This window comes from Lycium ferocissimum, chromosome 11 (genome assembly GCF_029784015.1).
Source record: "Lycium ferocissimum isolate CSIRO_LF1 chromosome 11, AGI_CSIRO_Lferr_CH_V1, whole genome shotgun sequence".
NCBI lineage: Eukaryota > Viridiplantae > Streptophyta > Magnoliopsida > Solanales > Solanaceae > Lycium > Lycium ferocissimum.
The window spans coordinates 42,772,811-42,797,823 of NC_081352.1; the positions used below are offsets into that span (position 1 = coordinate 42,772,811).

Here is a 25,013-nt window from a genome sequence, read left to right on the forward strand (position 1 = left end):
AGAATACCAGGAGTGGTCAAATTTCCAATCCAAACAACTACTCTTACTTCTGTCTGACCTAGTTGGTCATAACTGATATCTCATTCTCTTTTGTTTTTTTTGGACTCAGTAGCTCACGACTTGCTAGCGTCCTGAGTCAAGGCCAAAACCTCTCCGAACATTCTACCATGCTATTACTTCTAATCCCTCCAAATGTTGATCGACCTATTCTGATGACAATTGTTGTAGACTAAACATGAGAGTTCATCCCTGAGTATTTCTCTTTTTGATTAATGACCAACAATTGACACAAAATAAATTATTAGAGAAAGTATACTTTTTTTATTAATATTTTTAAAACATTTCTTATTTCTCAATTTCCACTTTTATGGTTTTTACCATATGAATTTAGAAAATGATATTCTACTTATTATTGACCCGTTTGGCCATGAGAATTTTTTCACTTTATTTGAAAATCAGCAATTGACCATAAAATTTTCTAGTTGTATTTAAAATTTGAAAAACACCTAAAATCATATTTTCACTTTGTTTTTAATTTCATTACATTCAAACAACCAAATATGCTTTGCAAAAGTCAAAAACTATAACCAAATATAACTCAATCTTCAACTCCAACCTCAAAATTTCAAATAAAGTAAAAAATATTTTATTTTCATGGCCATACCCCTGCTGAGAATATTTTTGCACAAAAGTTTGGGGTATTTGAGATAGGTCTGGTTTTGAAAAGGGAAAAGGGTCAAATATACCCCTCTACTATAATTTATTGGCTAAGTTTACTCTCCGTTAGCCAAAATAATTAAAAATACCCCTCTGTTAGCCAAAGTTCATATTTATATCCCTCCGCGGACGGAAAAGCCCAAATCAGACCAAATTACCCATTTTTCAAAATTTACCCATGACTCATCCTCTTGGGTGCCCGACCGGCAAAAAGTTTTTCCGCGCCCAAATAATATACCCCTGTGCGCCTTATCTCCTCAGCTAGCTACATTATACTATATGCAAGCTGTTGACTGCTCTCTTTTTTTCAGATGGCATTCATTGAACCACCCTTTCTGGACACAATTTTGTCTCTTCCATTCTCATTCCTCTATAAAAGGAAATTATTTCATTCCACTTGCAATTCTCTAAAAAATATCCATCCTCATTCTACTACTAATAATAATGGCTTCTTTGTTTTCCTTAAGTGTTAAGACTTAGTTTGCTAGTAGTACTTATAAGTTGTATGGTTGTTGAATATTCTGCTAGTGATCTTAATCAAGATTTTGGTATTACTTGGGGTAATGGCAGGGGGGAAATATTAAATAATGGGGAAATTCTTACTCTTACACTTGATAATACTTCAGGTTCTGGTTTTGAATCAAAGAGAGAATACTTGTTTGGAAAAATTGACATGCAAATCAAATTGGTCCAAGGGAATTCTGCTAGCACTGTCACCGCTTACTACGTAATTTTTGTCGTTACACTTTTTTTTTTTTTTTCAAGAAAATTGTAGTATTTGTTATGTTCGTGATGTTGGTTTTTTTTTTTTTTTTTTTTTTTTTTTTGCGTTTTGACTGAGTAGTTTAGTTCTAAGGCGTACAGGGGTATATTATTTGGGTGTGGAAAAATTTTTTTGCGGGTCGGGTCACCCAAGTATATGGGTCATGGGTAAATTTTGAAAAATGGGTAATTTGATCGATTTAGGGCTTTTTTAAAATCCGTGGAGGGGATAAATATGAGCTTTACTAATAGAGTATTTTTAATTACTTTTTGAAATTTAATGGAGGGTAAATTTAGCCAAAAAATTATAGTAGAGGGGTATATTTGACCCTTTTCCCTTTTGAAAATGTATACTCTACTTATTTCCTATTTTCTTGTTACTAAAAATTCTTAAAATTTTCTAAAAAAGAGTGAAGAGTTAAGAGTGAAGCCATATTTTACACTTGTGCTAAAGAATGGTGAAACTTGTTCAGCAAAGTCTAAAATCATGGTGGAAATTCAGTTTTCTTAGGGCTTCTTCATACTCAACTGAACCTGAAACCCTAGCCTCCTTATTTTTGTCTAGTAAAGATGAAGGTTCTACTAAGCCAGCAAAGAGTCCTCTGTACAGTAAGTTACTATATTTAACACGCTCTGAAGAATCAGTGATACCAATACTGGACAAATGGGTTACTGAAGACAATCCAATTAAGTATGAAGACCTACAAAGTATCATCAAACAGCTTAGAGCTTATCGTCGCTATAAAAGTGCCCTTCAGGTCTCTTTCCTTTTATGTTTTTACTTCTCAAATCTTGATTTTTGAATTAAGATAATGCCAATGATTAATTTGCAAAATCCATACTGCTTGATATGAGCTTCTTCTTTTTTTTTTTGGGGTGGGGGGGGGGGGGGGGGGGGTGTGTCTTTGTAGTTTGTCTGATAGAATTCATTGAAGGAGAATGTTGATAGGAAAATGAAGAATAATCTCTCTTTTTTAATAGAAAAGATCACACTAAATAAAAAAAGAAAAGCTCTCCTTGAGCCGAGGGTCTATCGAAAACAACCTTCCTACCCTCACAAGCTAGGGTAAGGTCTGCGTACACTCTATCTTCCTCAGACCCCACCTGTGGGATTATACTGGGTATGTTGTTGTTGTATAACTGTATTAAAATGGCAGCACAAAGGAGGTGGTGAAATATGTACAAGTGTGCAAAAAACCAAAAGGGAATCCCTTTTAATCGTTTAAGGATTGGAAGAGGCTAAAGTATTGCTTCAGCCTCTTCAGCACAAAAGAGGATGGGAGGGAGTGTACTTTGGATTTGGTTTGTTCTTCTGGTTCATCTGATAGAATTAATTCAAGGAAAATGTTAATAGGACAATGAATGCTCAAATAGTTTATGAACCACCTTGAACTCTGTATTTCAATTTGGTTTTTTGGTTGGGGGTATAGATTAGTCTCACCTCAATGATCATGTACAAAGCTTGGTATACCAAACTCTACTATGTAACTTTTTGCACATAAATGATCAATGGAGACAAAGTTTAACCCCCCCCCCCAAAAAAAAAAAAAAAAAAAAGGAAAATAAAGAATGATCTTTTTTTTTTTTTTTTGGTTGAGAAAAGGTAACCGTATTAAAATGGCAGGGCAAAGGAGGTGCTCAAATATGTACAAGTGAGCAAAAAACCAAAAGGAGATCCCTTTGTTAAACTTTTAGGGATTAGAAGAGGCTAAGTATTGCTTCAGTCTTGTCAGCACCAAAGAATAATCTCATGGTCCTATTATGGTAATGGGAGGGAGTATATATGGACTGAACCATCCTTATTTACAGTTCTGCATTACCAGTGCGATGTTCTGGTTAACCCGCCTGTTTTCTGGACTGCAATATCTATCAATTAGCTTCAAACCCAAATTTCCAAGATTCATAGAATTCATGATTATTTGGCTATTTTCAGGTTGGTTGTCAACCTTCATCAACCTTTTTCTTTCATACCAGGCTTAAGACTAAAGCCCTGTAATTTGCTTAACCGTTAATTTGTTGATGTAACTCTGGTTGGACTTCAATTGGATGTGATTGTTTGTAACTATGACTATAGGGATTTAAAGACTTCTCTCTTACCTCTCTTTAGGTGGATGCCTGGAGTAGTAACACTCCTTTTAATCCTTCTCTCTCGATAGAAATTTAGAAGGGTGGCGGGGGGAGAGTGTTGCTTTCATATGTAATTTGCTAGCAAATTTGTCATAGCGATGATATTAAGACTAACGCCTAAGAGTAGAGTGTTCTATATCTCTAAGAAGCACTTTAGCCGAAGAACTATCCATAAATCAATCAAGAAACTATGCATCATTCGAGAATCAGTTGAAACCAGGCAACCAGCTATCTATCCTCAATATACACCCATTCTATTCCGGTTCATTTTAGTCCAATGCTGAAAAATTGCATTTTTTGGGTGAATTAGGTAATCTGAATTTCACACTTGCTCTTATATGGTTAACTAGTCTAATTCCAGTAGCCGCTATCACCATAATGATCATTTGTTTCTATTTTATGCTAAGCAATTCTGCACTAATATATTCTTGACATTGAAAAAAATGACTCCCCTGGTCTTCATAGTTATTTGTCTTAGAGGAGGAACCAGCAGGTGTACTTTTTTTCAGAAATTTTATGGTGCTGACCTAGAGTAAGAAAAGGAGTTGATTTGTGTTAAGTGAAATGAAAAAAAAAAAAAAAAAAAATATCTATCCTTTTATACCAATTTTATGTTGCTGACCTGAATTTTCATGTTTTCTGCCCACATTATTATATCTTTCCAAACATGCTCCCTTTTACATAATTTCTATATTCTTCAAAACGTAGTAGGTTTATAGTTGCAAGTTTGTTGAAACAAACATAGAAATGTGTGTTATCCAAGATGCCCACTTGAGAATGCATGAGTATGCCTTACCCCAACTACTACACTTATTAAAACTTACCAAATATGAAAGGAGGTATCTGGTTTTGTAAACTCAAAATGACACATTTGTTTTGAGACACTATTGTTTTTGTTTATGGGCATATTGCACTGAAACCTCAATAAGATTACCCCATACGAATTATTGACATGCCATAAAAATAAAGGGGAAAACATGTGTGCATAAGTTTGTTAGTAAAATGTGTTACTACTATAAAAAAGAAAAGTAGCACTGTCTGCTGATATTTCTTTTATGGGAAATAAAGAGTTGGGACTTTGACATCAATTTGTTCTCAACCTGTCAACATAAACATATATAGTATTATCTATACATAAGCAGAACTTTTTCCTGTAGTATGATATCGGTATTTCTTACATATATTCGCCTATTGGTAAAATTATATTTGCATGGGTTTTCTCTCTGATACTTATACAAGGATCACATGAAGATTTTGTTAGCATTCAAAATGATACTTATTTACATCTATATACAAAATAAATAATCTTTTTGATATAGAGACACACACAGCCATCCATATCAATGTACTATTAGCATTTGAATACATATATCTATCTATTATCATTGCCAATCCATGTAGAACAATCTATGCTTGTGCTATTTCTGTTAAAAAAATATTTTGCAAATTCTTTGTTCGAATAAATACAAACACATTTTAATCAATTCAAAAATTTAAGCGAAGAAGAGTGATTAGCTTTTGTAGAGTTGCTGGACTTGATTGATTTTGAACTTTTAAGTATTCTAAGAGTCATTCCTAAAATAGTCTTCTCTTTCCCTGCCTTTTCTCTATATTCTTCCCCCAAAAAATGAGCATTTAATTTGATTAATCAACCAGGTCTGGAAGTGGACTTATGAAACTACACATGAACTAAATTATTATCCTCCATACAACATGACTTTTTCTGTTCTCCCTTTTCTGATTAACTCCTCTGTACAACTTGACTTTTTGTAACAAGTACCTTGCAAACTTGCATGTTCGATCCTTCTATAAATATTTCTACTGAATCAGTTTAATGTTGATTTAACAACAGAAATCCCTGAATTCATCTACATCAGGAAGTCCGTATTAATCAGCTCTATTTTCGTTTAAAAACTAGCCTTTGGGAAACCATGGAAAAAAAGACCGGGTTGCATATTTTACTTCTCTTTCCCAACTTGTATATTGGTTCAGTTTACCAAATAGCAATTTCTGCTTCTTATGCAATTGCAGATTTATGAGTGGATTAAGAACTCCAAGCATTTTGATATATCGGCTGGAGATGGTGCAGTCCAACTGGATTTGATATCAAAAGCCCATGGCCTGAAAGCCGCAGAGACGTATTTCACTAGCATTCCAGATGATTTAAGAACCTACCAGGTATATGCCGCTCTCTTGAACTGCTATGCTGATGCAAAAGTCTTAAATAAAGCAGAAGATACCATGCAAAAGCTGAAGGAGTTGGGCTATGCTGGCACAGTGGCGTACAATGTTATGTTGACCCTTTATTCTAAAATGGGAGATGTTGAGAAGCTACAGTCACTTGTGCTAGAGATGGAAGACAAAGGCATTGCTGGTGACGTGATTACCCACAATATCGTCTTGAATGCATATGCATCTGTTCCTGATGTCACGGAGATGGAGAAGCTTCTGATGAAAATGGAAGCTGATCCTCTGCTGATTGATTGGAGTCCTTACACAGTAGCTGCCAAGGGGTACCTGAAAGCTGGTGATATAGACAAGGCTTACGAGGCATTGAAGAAATGCGAGCATCTAGTCAAGGGGAAAAGGTCAAGGCTTGCTATTGACATGCTCATTACTCTCTACACTAGTATGGGAAAGAAAGATGATGTCTATCGTCTATGGAATAAATTCAAGAGAAAAGTTAAGTATCACAATTTAAGTTATCATTGTATGATAAGTGGACTAGAAAAGTTGGATGATCTTGATGGTGCAGAACAGATATTTGCCCAGTGGGAAGCAAACAGGGTACACTTTGACATTCGAATTCCAAACTTGCTCGTAACTGCTTACTGCAAAAAGGGTCATATGGAAAAGGCTATATCAATCATAGAGAAACTCGTGGAGAGTGGGAAGCAACCCAATGGGAGCACATGGAATCGTCTGGCACTCGGTTATTGTGTACATAATGACATGGAGAAAGCAGTGGAGACGATGAGGAAAGCAATCTTGGCTAGTCAGCCAGGGTGGAAGCCACACTTTCATAGTTTGGCTTCATGTGTGAAGTACTTGCAATCAAAAGGAGATACTCAACGAGAACAAGAGCTTAAAGATTTACTTCGGGTGCGAGATCTCTTCCCAAAAGAAGTTGAGAAGGGTTTGGATAAGTATATTGAAACTGGAAATCAAATGTCTAAGGCACTTGATGAAACTGACCTTGAGGAGGCTTGCCTACAATAGTAGGAAAATTTCTATGTCAGGGGTTAGTGGATTATTTGATTCTCTAACTTTTTTATCTTGATCACTAATAAAAACTCTCTACTGGCTTTTAATTGGGGTTTCTATTGCTGCATCTAAATGGATGAAACGTTTGTTCGGGGTGGATGCATGATATTTAATTGTCTTCTCATTTTGTTTTCTTGGTTTACGATGATAGGTAAGAGGATCATGATCTGGCTCTTTTGTATAATTGTAGACTTGGCAGGTAGAAATAGCATTGGTCACTTTTCGGTTTTGTTTTAAAAAAAACCCACCATATGTAGTTTCAAACTCTACTAAGTAGCAACCTTCATTACTTTTACAGGTAGCAACCTTTTTTTCCTTTTGGTAATCAAGTTGTACCTTTTGTATAAAGTGAGAAGTGAAACCAGAAAAAGGAGGGAAAAAAAAAAGGAATGATAATTGTTCTCTTTCATTTCTATACAATTTAAATTTTGTGCAGAGATATACTACTTTATATTATCTCTGCCTTTTCCTTCTGTGTAATCATGAATATATGATGTAGCAGAAGATTTTTAGGGATCAAAACTACATAAAGAAAAAACGCATCATAAGAGCAATCATTAGCCATTAACTAAAGGATATAAGCAACTGCCTTCTATTTCCCCCCTTTTGAATTGGTATGGTTTTGGAAAATGAAATAATCTATAGGAGAATATGATATTTGTCGACATTATTATGGGCACAAGAATACTTTTAATAAGTAAGGCTGCAAATGTTTGGGTACATGATTTGTACAAGGCATATACATACATTAAACAAAAATGCATTTTTTCATTTTACTGGTAATAACATATATCTTCGACTTGTGCAAGTAGATTTGACTCCAAATTATAAATGGCTATAATGCAATATAGGTTCTAATAATAACCATATCCGTTGTGACGACTACATGTGTCTTGAGAATTCGCTTTGAAGAAACTATTCCCTAGATACGCATGTCGTGTTATTTCACAATTGAATCAATTAAAAAATTTAAAAAAGACCTAAAGTTAGGGATTTATCAATAGGTAATGTTGCACCAATGCCCAACCAAAGGGCGATTACGGTACCAATCAAAAAGACAGTCGTCGCGAAATGGATTTTGGAATTTATTAACATTCTCTAAAAAATTCACCACACTTTGTCTAGCTGTACTTTTTCATTTGTTTCGCTACCTGGAAAATTCAATCAAACTTCGTTTTCTGCAAATACTTACTTAGTATTTTTAACACGTCCTAAGGAATCAGTGATACCAATACTGAACAAATGGGTTGGTGAAGAAAAACTAATTAATTATGAATGCCTACAAACTATCATCAAAAGTCCTAGAGCTGGCCGTCGCTATGAAAGGGCCCTTCAGGTCTGTTTATTTCTCTTGCTTTTTACTTCTGAAATCTTGATTATTGAATTAAGATAATGCCAATGATTAATTTACACAATTCATAATATAATTGATATGAGCTTCTTTTTAGAAGGTCTTTTGTCACGATCCAACTATTTTCTGGAATTAAAATCAAGCACAAATGTTTTTTTGGGACAATTTTCTATTATAATCAGTCAAAGGAAGAAATTACAATGCAGAAAAATAACAATCTAAATGAATAAAAATAAGATAGATGGACTGAAATCAAGAGACTCCAAGTCGTTGCAATAGTTGAATCTGCAGAATTTAAGAAGAAGAAGAAGAAGAAATTAGGTTAGAGAAGAGAAGACCCGAGCTCAGCAAGAGACCCTACTTCGATCCCTTACAACCACCGCAACATAACCTTTATTTCTCTAATTACTTCTAATTTATTCAGCTCAAGGCTAGGATCATAACCATCTTTGAATTTGGTCTGTTTTTCTGGTTCATCTGACAAGGAGAATGTTAATAGGAAAATGAATAATGAATCTTTTTATTGTTGAGAAAAGGAAACTGTATTAAAATGGAAGCACAAAGGAGATGCTGAAATATGTACAATTGAGAAATAAACCAAAAGGGAATCCCTTTTTAAACTTGTGGGGATTCTAAGAGGCTAAGTATTGCTTCAGCACACAGAGGCTAAGAATAATCTCATGGTCCTATTCAGGGGTGGATCCAGCTTAAAGCTAGGGGTTCGGAAGAACTAGTAGCTTTGGCTCAACCCCTGTATTTGAATTATAAAATTCATTTAGTATGTGTATATAATTTATTCAGAACTCAATAAGTTAAAAGGATTATTGTTCAGAACCCATAAACTAAAAATTTCGGCCTTTGCCTCTGGACTCCTATTATGGTAATGGGAGGGAGTGTATATGGACCAAAATGTCCTTATTTACGATTCAGCTTATCAGTGCAATGTTCTGGTTAACCTGCCTCTTTGTTGGACTGCAATATCTATCAATTAGCTTTAATCCCAACTATCCAAGAATCGAATTCATGATAGTTTGACTATTTTCACGTTGGTTGTCAACCTTTCTCCTTAATAGCAGGCTTGAGATAAAGCTGTGTTTTGTGGATCTTTTTTTGGTAATTGTCAATTTCCATTAATCACCAAAATAGTATTTACAAAACAGCAAGGTCAACACAACTTGCTAATCTTAAGTGGGATCATCCCTATATGATCTCTAATAGAACTATAACCTGAAGTTTATATACATGAAGAAAGCAGTTCCTAAATGACCATAACACTCTTTAGAATCTGCACAGCATTAGTCTGGTTTTTAGAAGAGCGGAAGCTCTAATGTTGCAGATTGCAGCAATCTCTTTTGCAAGTTGTTGCCAATGGGTCACTTTCCCTTCAAATAGTCGAGCATTTCTTTCTCCCCAGATAGCATATGTGAACTCAGTATACACCATTTTAAGTATAAGTGCCTGTTTAGTCTTCCCTTTGGTTGCTTGCAGAACTGTATTATATTGTTGAAGCCATGAATTTGCAACTGGCCAAAGGAGCTGTAGCCATTGCATCTGCCTAGTCCATAGTGATTGAGCATAAGAACGGGAGTAAAACAAGTGGTCTAGTTTCATTCTCAATCAAACAGTTGGAGCATATAGGATCAACTTGAATATCCCAACTGATGAGTCTATCACTGGTAAGCAATATGTCTTGTACTTGTAACCACATCAAGAACACAGCCTTAGGTCTAGTTGAGTTGTGAAACAATAATACACTCCATGGGACTCTGGCAATGTCCCTATCATTTGCAAGTAGATGTGCTTGATCATACTTCTATTCTCCATTCTATTAGCTTGCAGATGAACTAGGTCTCTCCTTGCACCAATGATTTTCTTCACCATCCAGCTAGCTTGTTGAGGAATCTGTATGAGTGTCAGAGGCCTTCCTTTCGAGTAGTAAGTGTGTATCCATCTGATTCACAATTTATCTCGTTTGTTAGCTAGATCCCAATAGGTTTTACTTAATTCTGCCTTATTCCACACTTTCAAGTTTGTCAAATTATAGGCAAACGAACCTTCTCTCAAGATACTAAGGCCCTCTTGGTAATGGTATTGAATCCAGACCAAATGAAACTTCTACAATGAGCATTGATAGCTTGGTAATGGTATTGAATCCAGACCAAATGAAACTTCTACAATGAGCATTGATAGCTTTCATGACTTTGGCCGGAAGTACAAATAGTTGGGCCCAATAAGATTGTACTCCAAAGATGACAGTTTCCACCAATTGGATTCTGCGTGCATAGGATAATTTCTTAGCTGTCCATGAAGAGATCTTTGCCATAACTTTCTCAAGCAGTGGTTGCCATTGACTAATCTTGAGTTTTTCTGTTGTAAGAGGTACAACCCAAATATTTTAAGGGAAGTTCACCTGGAGAGTATCCTAGATGTTGAATAATCCTCAGAGTGTCAGCATTATCCACCCCACCCACATATACAGAACTTTTAGCCAAATTTGCTTGCAGACCAAAAGCGGTAGAGACATATTTGAACTTTTCATGTAGTTTGGTGATTGCCTCATATTCTCCTCTAGCAAACTGCAGAAGATCATCTACAAAACATAGGTGAGTAATGCCTAGTTTTGCACATCTAGGGTGGTATTTAAAGTGTTTATCCTCTTTAAGTTCATTCAAGCATCTACTAAGGTACTCCATAGCAATGACAAATAAGAAGGGGGAGATTGAATCTCCTCGCTTGATCCTTTAGCAGCTGAAAAAGGAGGAGTAGGCTCACCATTTATCACAATGGAGTAGTTCACACTGGTGACACACCCAAAAATACATTGTATAAATCTGCCAAGGAAGCCTAATCCTTCCATAACTTCTTTTAACTAAGGCCACTCTGGAGAGTCATAAGCTTTTTGTAATTCCACTTTAATCATACATCTAGGTGAATGTGTTTCCTAGTGTATGATTTCACAAGCTCATGAGCAAGGATGACACTATCAACTATTTTCCTCTCTGGAATAAACCCTGATTAAGCTTCAGCAATAATAGAAGGCATAACTATCTGTAATCTGTTTGTCAGGATCTTAAGCAATTATCTTATATACAACTGTACAACAAGCGATTGGTCTGTATTCCTTAGCAGTTGCAGGATTAGGAACTTTTGGAAACAAAGTTATGGAAGCACAGTTAATTGCTGGGAGTAATCTTCCTATTTCAAAGAATTCTAATACTGCAGCACATACCTCTTCTTGGATGATAGGCCATGCTTTCTTATAGAATAAAGCATTATATCCATCAACCCCTGGGGCTTTGTCATCCCCAATTTCTTTAAGAGCTTTATGAATCTCTGAAGTGGTCACAGTTTCACATAATTCTAGCTGTTGAGGATGGGTTAGAGAAGGACCTTTGTTCATGGTAGCCTGATTCACTGCAGCCAAATGAGAAGCATCACTGCCCACCAGTGATTTGTAAAATTGAATAATTTCTTCCCTAATAGCCTGTGGTTCAGTTAGCTTCCTCCCAGTCAAGCTAGTCAGTTCTACAATTTGTTTCCTTTGATGTCTCTCCTTTATCACTGCTGAGAAGTATTTGTTATTGGCATCTCCTAGTTTAATCCAAGAGGCTCTTGACTTTTGTTATAAAGCTTTCTCCTCAATAAGTGACCATTGTTGTAGTTGCTGTAGAGTGGTTTGTGCCTGATCAGCTAACTCATCTATATATCTGACTGCCATCTGATCTTGTGTTTCCTTTAAGGATGTTCTAGCTTGGCTAATTTTGTTACTGATGCCTTTAAAATGATCTGTATTTAACTTTCTAAAACCAGCTCTAAGCCTTTTGAGTTTCAACCATATATTCCTCATCTTGTTAGTGTCTAGTTGCATGTTCCACACTTTCTCCACCAGTGGCATGAAAGTATCATGATCTGCCTAAATATTTAAAAACTTGAAAGGTGCTTTGACAGTTGAGTTGTCTAACCACATGGGTAGAAGCATAGGAGAGTGGTCAGATATGTGAGGTTGCTTGAAGTCAACTACTAAGTGTCCATTATGCAGGTTCCATTCCCCATTACCTAAGGCCCTGTCCAACCTGCACCATATCCTGGCATTTCCCCTCTGGTTATTGGTCCAGGTGTAGAATTCACCTTTCCACAATAATTCAGAAAGGGATAATGTTTGGAGTCTCCAAAATCCTGTAATTCAACATTAGTGACAGATGCTCCATGTAATCTATCTTGAGGACTTAAAATGGCATTAAAATCTCCCCAAATTAGCCATGGCCGAGTAATTTGAGTGGACAGCTGTTGTAGATGGTGCCACAAACTCCTTTGTTCTGGAGTATTAAAAGCATAGACCACAGTCATAATGTTCACCTGTCCAGGCTGCCTATTAAGGACAGAGCAGTGTATAAATTGTGCATCAACTTCTAATGGAGTAACTTGATATAGGGAATCATCCCAAAGTAACCAAACCCTCCCATTAGCTGCACAGGGGTAGTTATGGACAACATTCCAATATGGAGCAATTTTGGCAGACACTCTTGTGGCATTATGCACCTTGACTCTTGTTTCAAGTACATCAAGTAATTTTATTCTCTTTAGACGGACTATGTTGTATGGGGCGGAGTGTTGGCCAGTCAAGAACTGTCACGTTTAGAAGATGAAAGTTGCGGTGGATGTGTGGGCACACTAGGAGAGATAGGATTAGGAATGAAGATATCCGGGATAAGATGGGAGTGGCCGCGGTGGAGGACAAGATGCCGGAGGCAAGGCTGAGATGGTTTGGGCATGTGAAGAGGAGAGACACCGATGCCCCTGTGCGGAGGTGTGAGAGGTTGGCGATGGATGGTTTCAGGAGAGGTAGAGGTAGGTCGAAGAAGTATTAGGGAGAGGTGATTAGACAGGACATGGCGCAGTTCCAGCTTACCGAGGACATGACCTTAGATAGAATGTTATGGAGGACTCATATTAGAGTAGAAGGTTAGTAGTTAGTCCCACTTATCCTTTTTGTACTAGTAGTTGCAGTTTTGCTCTTTAGTTTCTTATCCTTTGATTTGTGCTACTATCTGTTGTTTCTTGTACTTTAAATATCTTATGTATTAACCCGCAAGGGTGGCTCAGTTGGTTGAGCATAGGGCTTTCATAATGGAGGTCTTAGGTTCGAAACCACTGCCACGACAAATACGATTTGCCTTAAGGGTCGAGCTCGTTGCACCGGGCTTGTCTAGTGCGGGTTACCTCTCCTGTGTGGTTTGCGAGCTATTGCACAGGAGCTGGGTTTACCCTGTGCGCACCCGAAGGGTAGCGGCTGCGGTTTCCTATGTCATAAAAAAAAATATATCTTATGTATTAGTGGTAGCTAATGATCCTTTTTAGACTGCTTTATCGTGGCTTTCTCGCTTTCATTATTTCTATTTTTCATACTGTTTTGAATTGCTTGTCCCTAACTGACCTTTTGCTATGTTTTCTCTTGAGCCGAGGGTCTTTCAGAAACAGCCTCCCTACTCCCAAGGTAGGGGTAAGGTCTGCATACACTTTACCCTCCCCAGACCCCACATTGTGGAATTCCACTGGGTATGTTGTTGTTGTTGTCTCTTTAATGTAGAGGCTCAATTCCTTCTGTTTATATCTCTTGTTGAGCCCCCTAATATTCTATACCATCCAAGTCATAGTGAGATGAGGAAGCCCCCACCTTCTCCAGAAGGAAGGAGATTTGCTCTCACCTGATCACTCTCTTGTCCAGTACTAGTACCCCTTAACAAAGCAGTCTGAGCATTTTGCGGGTGGATGTGAAACCTCTTTAGTTTGAACAGGCTCTCCAATACTAGCATTTGTTGAAGGTGCTAAGGGTTTATCATCCCAGAAGCACTTCTCTGTTGAGGTATAGGTGCTGCTACAGGCTGTGATGTAGCTACATTCTCAGAAACAACTGCAACAGTAGTGGTAGGAGGTGCTGCTACTAACTGTGATGTAGAACCATCCTCAGTAACATTTGTAACAGTAGTGGAAGGAGGTATAAGAGCCTCATTTTGTTCAGGTTGGACATGTTTTGTAGTCCAAACTTGCACAGGTGGTTGAGGTCTCCTCCTCCTTCTTGGTTGTTGATGTTTAGGCACAAAAATTGGCTCAGGTTCACATTTATGGCCCAGTTGTAAGCATTTGTTGCAAAAAGTAGATGTCCACTCAAACACTATTCTTTGTTCAATACATTCACCAGAGCGATCCTTCACATTGACCATATCAGGTCAAGGAGTTGTAACATTGACCTCCACTAGCATCCTAGCAAAGGATATTCTAGTTTCTTAGTTGTACATTCATCCGCAGAATAAAGGCATTCCAAAAGTACTTGCAATTCTGCTCAAAGAATCCCCACTCCAATAGCTAACAGTAAGATTGGGAAACTTTGCCCAAAGGGGAATCTCCTTAAGAAATTCATCATGGAAATCAAAATCTGGGGTCCATAGTTTCAAAATGACAGGCTTATTGTTTATACTATAAGGACCAGCTAAGAGGTTTCATTCAGGTCATCCATATCTTGGAATTTCACAATATAGTAGCCATCCTCATGTAAATAGAGTTCAGGTTCGGCAGCAGTAGGCCTGGATTGAGTAATATACCTGTACATGCGTTTATATCCAGGTGTATCTCCTACCACATATGCAATGAGTGAGGATTTCCATTTAGCCGCTTCATTTTCTACTTCCAATTTGTACAGTACAGCCACCATTTTACCATCCACCACCTCTGGAGGAATAGAGTTCAGGGGCATTCCATTGCTAGCAGCTCTGTTTTTAGCAAATAGGTTAGCCCAACGAAGCTTGAGGGTCCTCATTAGTAACATCATCTTCTTTCGTTTTGCCTTTGCTAGCTGATGAACTCGATTGAGTTACCCTAGATGTTAATTGGGTATTTGGAGTTGTCAATTGCAGTCTCTTGGCAGCACCTCTCGACGATGCAGGGACTAAAGCACCAGATCTAAGAATGGTACGAGCATTGGTCATCACTAGTGTAATTAGTTCCTGTTTAATCTGGGGTTCATGGGTATGAATGATCCTTGAGCTCACTGAACTCCCAATCGTCAGAATTGGGATCTTCCAGGGACAACCCCGTTTCCTTCCTCCGGTCATACACACCAACAGCGCAGGTTAGCGTAACCAGCGCCGAGAGAAAGCTTAGAGGAGAGAGGAGAGAGAAACAAATTCCGTGCTGTGGATCTTACTTAGGTGGAGTTTTATTGTGCTGCAATAATTTGCTTAATCATTAATTTGTTGATGTGACTCTGTATGGACTTCAATTGAATGTGATTGTTTGTAACTATGACTATAGGGATTTAAAGACTTCTCTTTTATTACCTTTCTTTAGCAGGATGCGTAGAGTAGTAACACTTCTTTTAATCCTCCTCTTTGGGGATAAAAATTTTTGTGTGTGGGGTTGCTTTCATATACAACTCTCTAGTGAACTAGTTATCTTGATGATATTAGTACTGATGCCTAAGAGTAGAGTGCTCTATATCTCTAAGAAGCACGTTAGCCAAAGAACTATCTATCAATCAATCAATCAAGAAACTACGCGTGATTCTGGCAACCAGCTGTGTAAATCCTCAATATCCATCCGTTCTATTGCGGTACGTCTTAGTCCAATAGATTTCAGACTTGTTCTTATATGGTTAATTAATTTAATTCCAACAGTCGGTATCACCATAATGATCATTTCCTTCTATTGTATTCTAAGCAATTCTACACTAATGTATTCTTGACATGAAAAAAATGACTCCCCCAGTCTTCATAGTTATTTGTCTTAAGAGTAGGAACCACCAGATGTACTTTTTTCAGAAATTTTATGGTGCTACTGACCTGAGAGTACGAAAAAGAGTTGACTTGTGTTAAGTGAAATGAAAAAGAAAATCTGTCCTTTTATACCAGTTATTGGGGATTTTCGTCTGAATTTTCATGTTTTCTGCCCCCATTATTATATATTTCCAAAAACAGGTTGCCTTCAATAGAAAAAGTGTTTATATATAATTTCTATAAATTCTTAAAAAGACAGTAGGTTTTTAATTATAGTTGCTAGTTTTGCTGAAAGAAACATAGAAGTGTGTGTTATCCAAGATGCCTACTTGAGAATGCTAGAGCTTGCCTTACCCTAACTGCTACACTTATTAAAATTTGCCAAATATGAAAGAAGATTTCTTGGTTTTGGTAAATTCAACATGACAAATTTGTGCTGAGACACTACTTTTTTTGCTTATGGGCATAGTGCATTGAAACCTCAATAAGATTATCCCATACGAATTATCGACATGCCATAAAAAAAAAGGGGAAAATATGTGTGCTTAAGTTTGTCAGTAAAATGTTTTTCTGCTTTAAAAGAAAAATTAACACTGTCCGTTGATATTTCTTTGACGTGAAATAAAGAGTTTGATATTTCTTTTAGTACTGCGATAGCAATTTCTGCTTTTTATACAATCGCAGGAATGAGAATACTTTTACTTGTTAAAAAAAAAAAAAAAAAAAAGAGCTGGGACTTTAACATCAGTACGTTCTCAACCTGTAACATAAAACATATATAGTATTCTCTATACATAAGCAGATTTTGTTTCTGTTATATGATATATCTATTTCTTACATATATTTTCCTGTAGGTAAAGTAATATCTGAACTAAATTATTATCCTCCATACAACATGACTTTTTCTTTTCTCCTTTTTCTGATTAACTCCTCTGTACAACTTGACTTTTTGTAACAAGTACCTTGTAAACTTGCATGTTCGATCCTTCTATAAATATTTCTACTGAATCAGTTTAATGTTGATTTAACAAGAGAAATCCCTAAATTCATCTACATCATGAAGTATGTATTAATCAGCTCTATTTTCGTTTAAAAACTAGCCTTTGGGAAACCAAGGAAAAAACAGACCAGGTTGCATACTTTACTTCTCTTTCCCAACTTGTAAATTGGTTCAGTTTACCAAATAGCAATTTCTGCTTCTTATACAATTGCAGATTTATGAGTGGATTAAGAACTCCAAGCATTTTGATATATTGGCTGGAGATGTTGCAGTCCAACTGGATTTGATATCAAAAGCCCATGGTCTGAAAGCCGCAGAGACGTATTTCAATAGCATTCCAGATGATTTAAGAACCTACCAGGTATATGCCGCTCTCTTGAACTGTTATGCTGATGCAAAAGTCTTAAATAAAGCAGAAGATACCATGCAAAAGCTGAAGGAGTTGGGCTATGCCGGCACAGTGGCGTACAATGTTATGTTGACCCTTTACTCTAAAATGGGAGATGTTGAGAAGCTACATTCACTTGTGCTAGAGATGGAAGACAAGGGAATTGCTGCTGACGTGATTACCTACAATATCGTCTTAACTGCATATGCATCTGTTCCTGATGTTACGGAGATGGAGAAGCTTCTGATGAAAATGGAAGCTGATCCTCTGCTGATTGATTGGAGTCCTTACACAGTTGCTGCCAAGGGGTTCCTGAAAGCTGGTGATATAGAAAAGGCTTACGAGACATTGAAGAAATGCGAGCATCTATTCAAGGGGAACAGAGCGAGGCTTGCTATTGACGTGCTCGTTACTCTCTATACTAGTATGGGAAAGAAAGATGATGTCTATCGTATATGGAATAAATTCAAGAGAAAAGTTAAGCATCACAATTCAAGTTATCATTGTATGATAAGTGGGCTAGAAAAGTTGGATGATCTTGATGGTGCAGAACAGATATTTGCGGAGTGGGAAGCAAAGTGGTTACACTTTAGCTTTGGAATTCCAATCTTGCTCGTAACTGCTTACTGCAAAAAGGGTCATATGGAAAAGGCTATATCGATCATAGAGAAACTCGTGGAGAGTGGGAAGCATCCCAATGGGAGCACATGGAATCGTCTGGCACACGGTTATTGTGTACGTAATGACATGGAGAAAGCAGTGGAAATGATGAGGAAAGCAATCTTGGCTAGTGAGCCAGGGTGGAAGCCACACTTTCATAGTTTGGCTTCGTGTGTGAAGTACTTGCAATCAAAAGGAGATACTCAACGAGAACAAGAGCTTAAAGATTTACTTAGGGTGCGAGATCTCTTCCCAAAAGAAGTTGAGAAGGGTTTGGATAAGTATATTGAAATTGGAAATCAAATGTCTCGAGGCACTTGATGAAACAGACCTTGAGGAGGCTTGCCTACAATAGTAGGAAAATTTCTATGTCGCGGGTTAGTGGATTATTTGATTCTCTAAATTTTTTTATCTTGATCACTAATAAAAACTTTCTACTGGCTTTCAATTGGGGTTTCTATTGCTGCATCTAAATGGATGAAACGTTTGCTCGGGGTGGATGCCTGATATTTAATTGTCTTCTCATTTTGTTTCCTTTTTGTTTTCTTGGTTTACGAAGATAGGTAAGAGGATCACGATCTAGCTCTTTTGTATAATTGTAGACTTGGCAGGTAGAAATAGCATTGGTCACTTTTCGGTTTTGTTTTAACAAAAACCACCATTTGTAGTTTCAAACTCTACAAGTAGCAACCTTCATTACTTTTAAGGTAGCAACCTTTTTTTCTTTTGGTAATCAAGTTGTACCTTTGGTATAAAGTGAGAAGTGAAACCAGAAAAAGGAGGGGAAAAAAGGAATGATAATTGTTCCCTTTCATTTCTATACAATTTAAATTAAGTTTGTGCAGAGATATACTACTTTATATTATCTCTGCCTTCTTTCTTCTGTGTAATGATGAATATATGATGTAGCAGAAGATTTTTAGGGATCAAAACTATATAAAGAAAAAACGTATCATTAGAGCAATCATTAGCCATTAACGAAAGGATATAAGCAACTACCTTCTATTTCCCCCCTTTTGAATTGGTATTGGAAAATGAAATAATCTATAAGAGAATATGATATTTGTCGACATTATTAGGGGCACAAGAATACTTTTAATAAGAAGGCTGCAAATGTTTGGGTACATGATTTGTACAAGGCATGTAGATGCATTAAGCAAAAAAGCATTATTTCATTTTACTGGTAATAACATATATCTTCGACTTGTGCAAGTAGATTTGACTCCAAATTATAAATGGCTATAATGCAATATAGGTTCTAATAATAACCATATCCATTGTGACGACTACATGTGTCTTGAATTCAGCACCCTTTGTCTAGCTGTACTTTTTTAATTTGTTTGGCTACGTGGAAAATCTAATCAAACTTCGATTCCTGCCAATCAAGTAGTAGCACCAAATAAAAGAAAAAAAATAAAAGGTGCCATCCTTCAACCTCGCTCTCCTAGATAGGGATACCAACAATTTTTTTTATTATTATTGATATGAGAATCAATTCTACTATCTCTGATAGGGAGGTTGAAAGTTGTAATTCGCGGGGGTTTTAGCCTCCTCAAGTAATTAGCGGAGGGTAAAACCCTCACAAATTGCAACTTTCGACCTCCGCAAATTATCTTTTTTTATTGTAGTGGGACAAGATGTCGAATATTTATGGCGTTCTAATAATTCAAGGTCAAGATGGTTGATTAAGCACCTTAATATTCACTTAAAACGAGTTTATTAAGAAAACATTTGAAAATCATTTTGTTCTCTCACTTGAAGAAATTTTAGGAAAGTGAAGAGAATTAAGAAAGAATATGATGTCATGGATGATGCAAAGAATATGATGTCATGGATGATGCATTTATACACTGTCTAGCGTACCTATTGCAAAACCAGCGCCATGATATTCATAACAAAATTCTAAAATTTCGTCTATTATTTTGAATTTAACAAATATGATAGATGTTTTCTCAAATGTTATTCTATTTGTCTCAAGCTTTTAATGGTAGTTTGAGCAAGTGCTAAATTTTTTCCTCCTCCTATTTTTGAATAGAATTACTTCCATGCATGCCTATGTCATGTTCACCATAATGTTGAAGAAATTGAAAAATTCGTGCTAGTGGAGAAAGCAAGAGTAGTGTAATAGTTCTGTAGAATATGGTGAAAGTGTAATAATTCATTAGTTTGAACTTGCTTAGTGTAACGTCTTTAAATGATTTGAGTAAAGTTATACTACTACGTGCAAGACCTAACATATTAGCTAAATTAATGGGGCTCTACAAACAGGGAGAAATCTTTTTTTTTTTCGTTCAATTGCTAGTCATTCGATACCCAAAATTCATCGGTTAAACTATTTGGAATTCTTATCGGGTAGAATATCAAGAAGTTCTTATTTTCAGGATCCGAGCACAAGAATATACCATCCATTATAATTTTAACAGGAGTAGTACAAATGAAATAATGTTTTAATTATCTAGTCTCACTTGTTAATTGTTTCATCTTTTGAGTCCTAGGTTTGTGTACAAAATGGATAAAACAGAGAGGATCAAGATCCAAGAAACTATATAGTTGCATATTGGCCAGAAATGAGTATCATTGCTTAGTTACTAGACTTTTTGGAACATAGCAATATCAGTACAACAAAAACAGTAAAAACCAAGCTGGAATAAACTAAGAAACAAAAAGGAGTTGTAATCAAGTAAAACTTCTGATTAGGGGTGGAAACCTTTTGGATATTTCCTTTGGTTGAGCTGGAATTTGGAATCACTCAAAGTTGGTGAACTAAACAATATGATCGCTATCACCGTACACAAACGCCCCTAGCATGTCTGCTGCCATTGCCGCCGCCACCCACCAGCATTTATAGCTTGTTTGGTCAAGTTTCTGGGAAGTTATAAATATATTTATTTATTGGCAAAAAAATGTTAATTTTAGAAAATTAGAGTGTTTGTCCAAGCTTTTAGAAGAAAAAAAAAGTGATTTTAAATAGTAGCAAAAGTTGTTTTTTCATAAACTAAAAAAGGTCATTTTATTCATAAGAATTTTTGGAACCTTGGCCAAATACGAATTGTTACTCTAATATTGATAAAAGTGTTTTTAAATCGATTAGTTAAACATAAAATACTACTTTTTAGAAAATATTTATAAAAAAAATATTTTTTTTAAATAAACAAATTTTGAAAATTTGATAATGGAGTCACCCTAAATAATAAGGATAAGAACAAGCAAAATGAGAGGAGTATAATTTCTCTTTTCTGATGTTGATGCCTTGATTGTGATAGGCTCTCTAATCAAATGCCTTTTTGATGCACCAACAGTTATAGACTAAGAATCAATAAAGTAGAGAAATCATAATTTAAATTTCAATTTAGACAAATGAATATGTTTGGTGGTTTCTTCCATCTAAATATTAGTGGATAAAATTATTAAATACATCTGCTGGTAGAAGGTAGTAATAACTTATGGGTATTCGAATGAAATAGTCGAAGAACGCAAACTGTCCAGACATCATTATCTTTTAATCTGAGAAATAATAATAAAACGCAAACTGTCCAGACTTGCTTAGTGTTTGAAAACTCAGTGTCCTCTAACGATGTGAAAGCTAGTAACTTTGCTTTGTGGACTACCTTTAATACTCCACTTTTCTTATACTTGTCCTAAAGAAAGCCATCCTGTGTTAGATGGCAACGAATAAGAAAAAGGACCATTCAGATGGTTGTTTAAAAAAAAAAACAGTTAAATGCAGAGCCAACAGCAAAGAGGTTGACAAAGGAAAGACCAATTCAATTTTGGTTATCTGGTTTCTTGATAAGAATTTAACGTACTCAAAACTAGCCACCTTTTTTTAGGGTGTGTTTCGTACAAAGGAAAATGTTCTTCACAGATAAGGTTTACCGACTTATTTTGAGTGTTGAGTAAATAAGCATAACATATTGTTCCAAGAGCATTTATATGTAATATTTACAAATACGATCGAGTGGGGGTTGAGTAGTCAGGGTGAAGGGTAGTAGGCCAGGTGGGAAGGAGATAAATGGTGCATACGCACTTGTTCTTCCTACTTGGAAAGTCATTTTTCTAATATTTAAATATTTAAGAGAAAAAATTTTGTAGAGAAAATATCTCATCAAAATCTTTTGACCAATTAAACATGAAAATTAAAAATATTTTCCTCCGTACCAAATACATTGGAAAAGTCATTGCTTCTATTGAGTAATTCTGAAAACAAGAATCTCTATGCACCATAATGGATAGAATTTCAAACCTCATTTCTTAGATTTTTATATATAAAAAAGGGTTCAATCTTGAAGCACTCTAATTCGAAGTGTATTTAGCAACAATCAAGAGGCAAAAGCTTCTCTGATTTGTTACATATAGCCGAGGCTGTACATTCTTTTATCTACTACAGAGACTACAACACCAAATCATTTTTACATGGTACAAGCAAAAGACAGGAGGAAAAAGTGTTCAAAACAAGATTAGACATGTGACAAAGCAACAAAAGAGGAAAAAACATATTCTGCCAAGTGATTTATCAGCCTCTGATAATTGCCTTCTCATTCTTGGACTACTGCCGATTGCTAGGTTATAAGAGTTTGGATATGTGTACAAAGTTGTTGATGAGTTTCCAAAAATCCTTGCATAGGCCACTTCCCCGATCATGGAGTGTTGTAACATATTAGCTGTGGTTACCCTGGGGCTGAGCCGAGACTGTTGTTGATGATTTCGTCGTTGAAGTAGCTGCGATGGATTTGAATTAGTAGTCGGTATAAGCATGTGGCCCCCACATCGTGGACTCGGAGGCCTTTGTGGAATGACTATGCCAAGATTCGTAGCCTTTCCTTCGGATGGTTTTGTAGATTGACCGCGACCATAGAGTGGAATCAAAGTTTTTTGGGAAACTTCAGCCTTGCAAACAGGGCATTGTGGCTGTTGCTGATCCGAATTTTCTGAAGAAACACTTTGGAAATGAATCCATTTGTAAATGCAAGGCCAACAGTAGAGGTGACCACATAAAGTTACCACAGGTTCATGCACGAGTTCCAGGCATATGTTACACTCAAAACCACCGGAAATATTCTCTTCAACTTCATCGTTCATCGACTTCCACTTCCCTAACGGAGTATCGTGTTTGTTAAAGGTAGTGTCCAGCTGTTCTAAGGCCCTATCTTGATTCTTGATGCAATAAAGTTATCTATTAATGCCTGTGACATACATAAAACAAGATCTCAGTACAGTAAACAAGACATCAATTCATAAACAGTAATAAGAACTAGTGCGACAGAATTGTGATAAACATTGATTATGTGAACCTTACTGATCTTCTTCTCAAGGTACACTGCATAACAAATCTCAAGGATGGTCCCAAACAATTCAAAGGAGCAAGGACAAAATAAAAGGCCTACGCAATACTAAACGCACTAGACTACCAAATAAATTTCACAACAACAATAGGCCCCATTATTTGGATCTAGTCTTGGATAAAGAAAAAGTACAAGATCAATGAAATGTGGCACAAGTTGAGTACAAGGAGAAACTACCTATTAGTTTAGCCAAAAGGCCATAACCACCAGCTATTACAAAATTCCAAACATTGTACTAAGAGGAAAAGCAAAAGTAAGAGATTAAATTTCTTCTAAGTAATTGATTTTGTTGGGAAAAAGAAAGAGAAGTTAAGAACCAAGCTAATTTGCTAGCTGGATAAAAGTTTGCACCTAAAGCATTTAATATAAATCTGAAGAGAGCTTTTACATATGTGTCTCTGCTCAATTCATCCAACTAACAAGTCAATTCAAATTTAATAAGAGCCAAGTACTGCATTTACTATGAAAATCATACTAATAGGAGTAATAATCTATGTTGGTGTCCACAGACTCTCCAAAAATGTCGGTTGCTGAGGAATAGCTTCGTGGCGTAATATGTTCTACCAGAAAGAATTTAATTTTAAGAACATAAAAACATTCATCAGCTTGCTAGAAATCTGATTTTTTCAATCTGTCCGTTCAAAATCTCAATAGTAATTGACCTGCCTATATGCAAGGATCCCATAAATTGGGTCAATTGAGGATCCATAACTTAACAAAAAGTATAAGGGAGGCTTGTTGTATGACTTTCCAAGTTAAACAATAGATGACTGAAAAATAGAATCCATTGAACTAGTTTTATCCAATGTTGCTACTTGCTCGGACTCTACAAAAATAACGCCAAGTGCATGTCGGATCCTCTAAAGTAGTGTATTTTTTAAGGATCCAACACGGTTGCGGTAATATTTTTGAAGAGTCCGAGTAAGAACTATATGTATCAAGAAACTCCTGAGCTGCAGGTTTGAAGAAAGACATACAGGAATAGCCTTTTGTCACAACAAGCTACAACATCAAAAGAGAATAACCAGAACCAAACACTTAATCAGGGTGAAGATAAGAAATAAAAATGTTTACAAGTCCTACATAGCCAAATTTATCGTTCCAACTTATATTTCTATACAAAGCTTTTGTTAATAAAGATAAAAACTACAAACCCCATTAACAAAAATGCAGAAACATGATATTTCAGTCACAGAGTACTTCAAAACATAAAGATCTAAACTCTTTAATCCATTCTCAATAAAAAAATCCAAACTTTGCCATCAAATCTTTTCAAACACAGAAGAAGGTACCCTTTTCTCAACTTATATATGAACAAAAACTTAAAGAAACAGATAGAGAAAACTCAAAGATGAAAAAAGAAACATACCCAAGTAGTATATTTGTATCAAGAACGTTTGTGAACTAAGACACAAGTATGAGAATTTCCAATAAGATAAAAAGATTGAGTCTTTAGAAGGAGAAAAGCAAAGAATTCTTGTGTTTAGAGGCAAAGGTGAAAATAGAGCTTTAAAAAAGAGTTGATGGATGATGAAGGGATTGAATGTTTGGTTTTATATATACAGCTTTAAAGAATCTTCGTATGTATAGGATAATTAGAATTTAGAAGTATAAATAAATGTACTTATTATTA

The 25,013-nt window shown here is 36.1% G+C and overlaps 3 protein-coding genes across 4 annotated transcripts; 2 read left to right on the forward strand and 1 right to left on the reverse strand.

The window, feature by feature from the left end:
• Positions 1-1,806: 1,806 nt before the first annotated feature.
• LOC132035982 (pentatricopeptide repeat-containing protein At2g20710, mitochondrial-like) lies at positions 1,807-6,988 on the forward strand. Its single transcript, XM_059426181.1, has 2 exons — positions 1,807-2,237; positions 5,638-6,988. Exons 1-2 carry the CDS (start codon positions 1,935-1,937, stop codon positions 6,823-6,825), a joined length of 1,491 nt encoding a protein of 496 aa, XP_059282164.1. The 5' UTR covers positions 1,807-1,934; the 3' UTR covers positions 6,826-6,988.
• LOC132038369 (pentatricopeptide repeat-containing protein At2g20710, mitochondrial-like) lies at positions 6,943-18,545 on the forward strand. Its single transcript, XM_059429046.1, has 3 exons — positions 6,943-6,953; positions 7,996-8,206; positions 17,205-18,545. Exons 1-3 carry the CDS (start codon positions 6,943-6,945, stop codon positions 18,357-18,359), a joined length of 1,377 nt encoding a protein of 458 aa, XP_059285029.1. The 3' UTR covers positions 18,360-18,545.
• A 3,721-nt stretch (positions 18,546-22,266) lies between these two features.
• On the reverse strand, positions 22,267-24,915 carry LOC132036016 (E3 ubiquitin-protein ligase RMA1H1). Of its 2 annotated transcripts, none has more exons than XM_059426238.1 (2): positions 24,750-24,915; positions 22,267-23,211 (listed from the first exon to the last, which is right to left on the reverse strand). In XM_059426238.1, exon 2 carries the CDS (start codon positions 23,115-23,117, stop codon positions 22,485-22,487), a length of 633 nt encoding a protein of 210 aa, XP_059282221.1. In that variant the 5' UTR covers positions 23,118-23,211; positions 24,750-24,915; the 3' UTR covers positions 22,267-22,484. The 2 variants fall into 2 exon arrangements, with proteins under 2 accessions (XP_059282221.1, XP_059282220.1); XM_059426237.1 differs by having other exon boundaries at positions 22,267-23,221.
• Between the last annotated feature and the right edge of the window lie 98 nt (positions 24,916-25,013).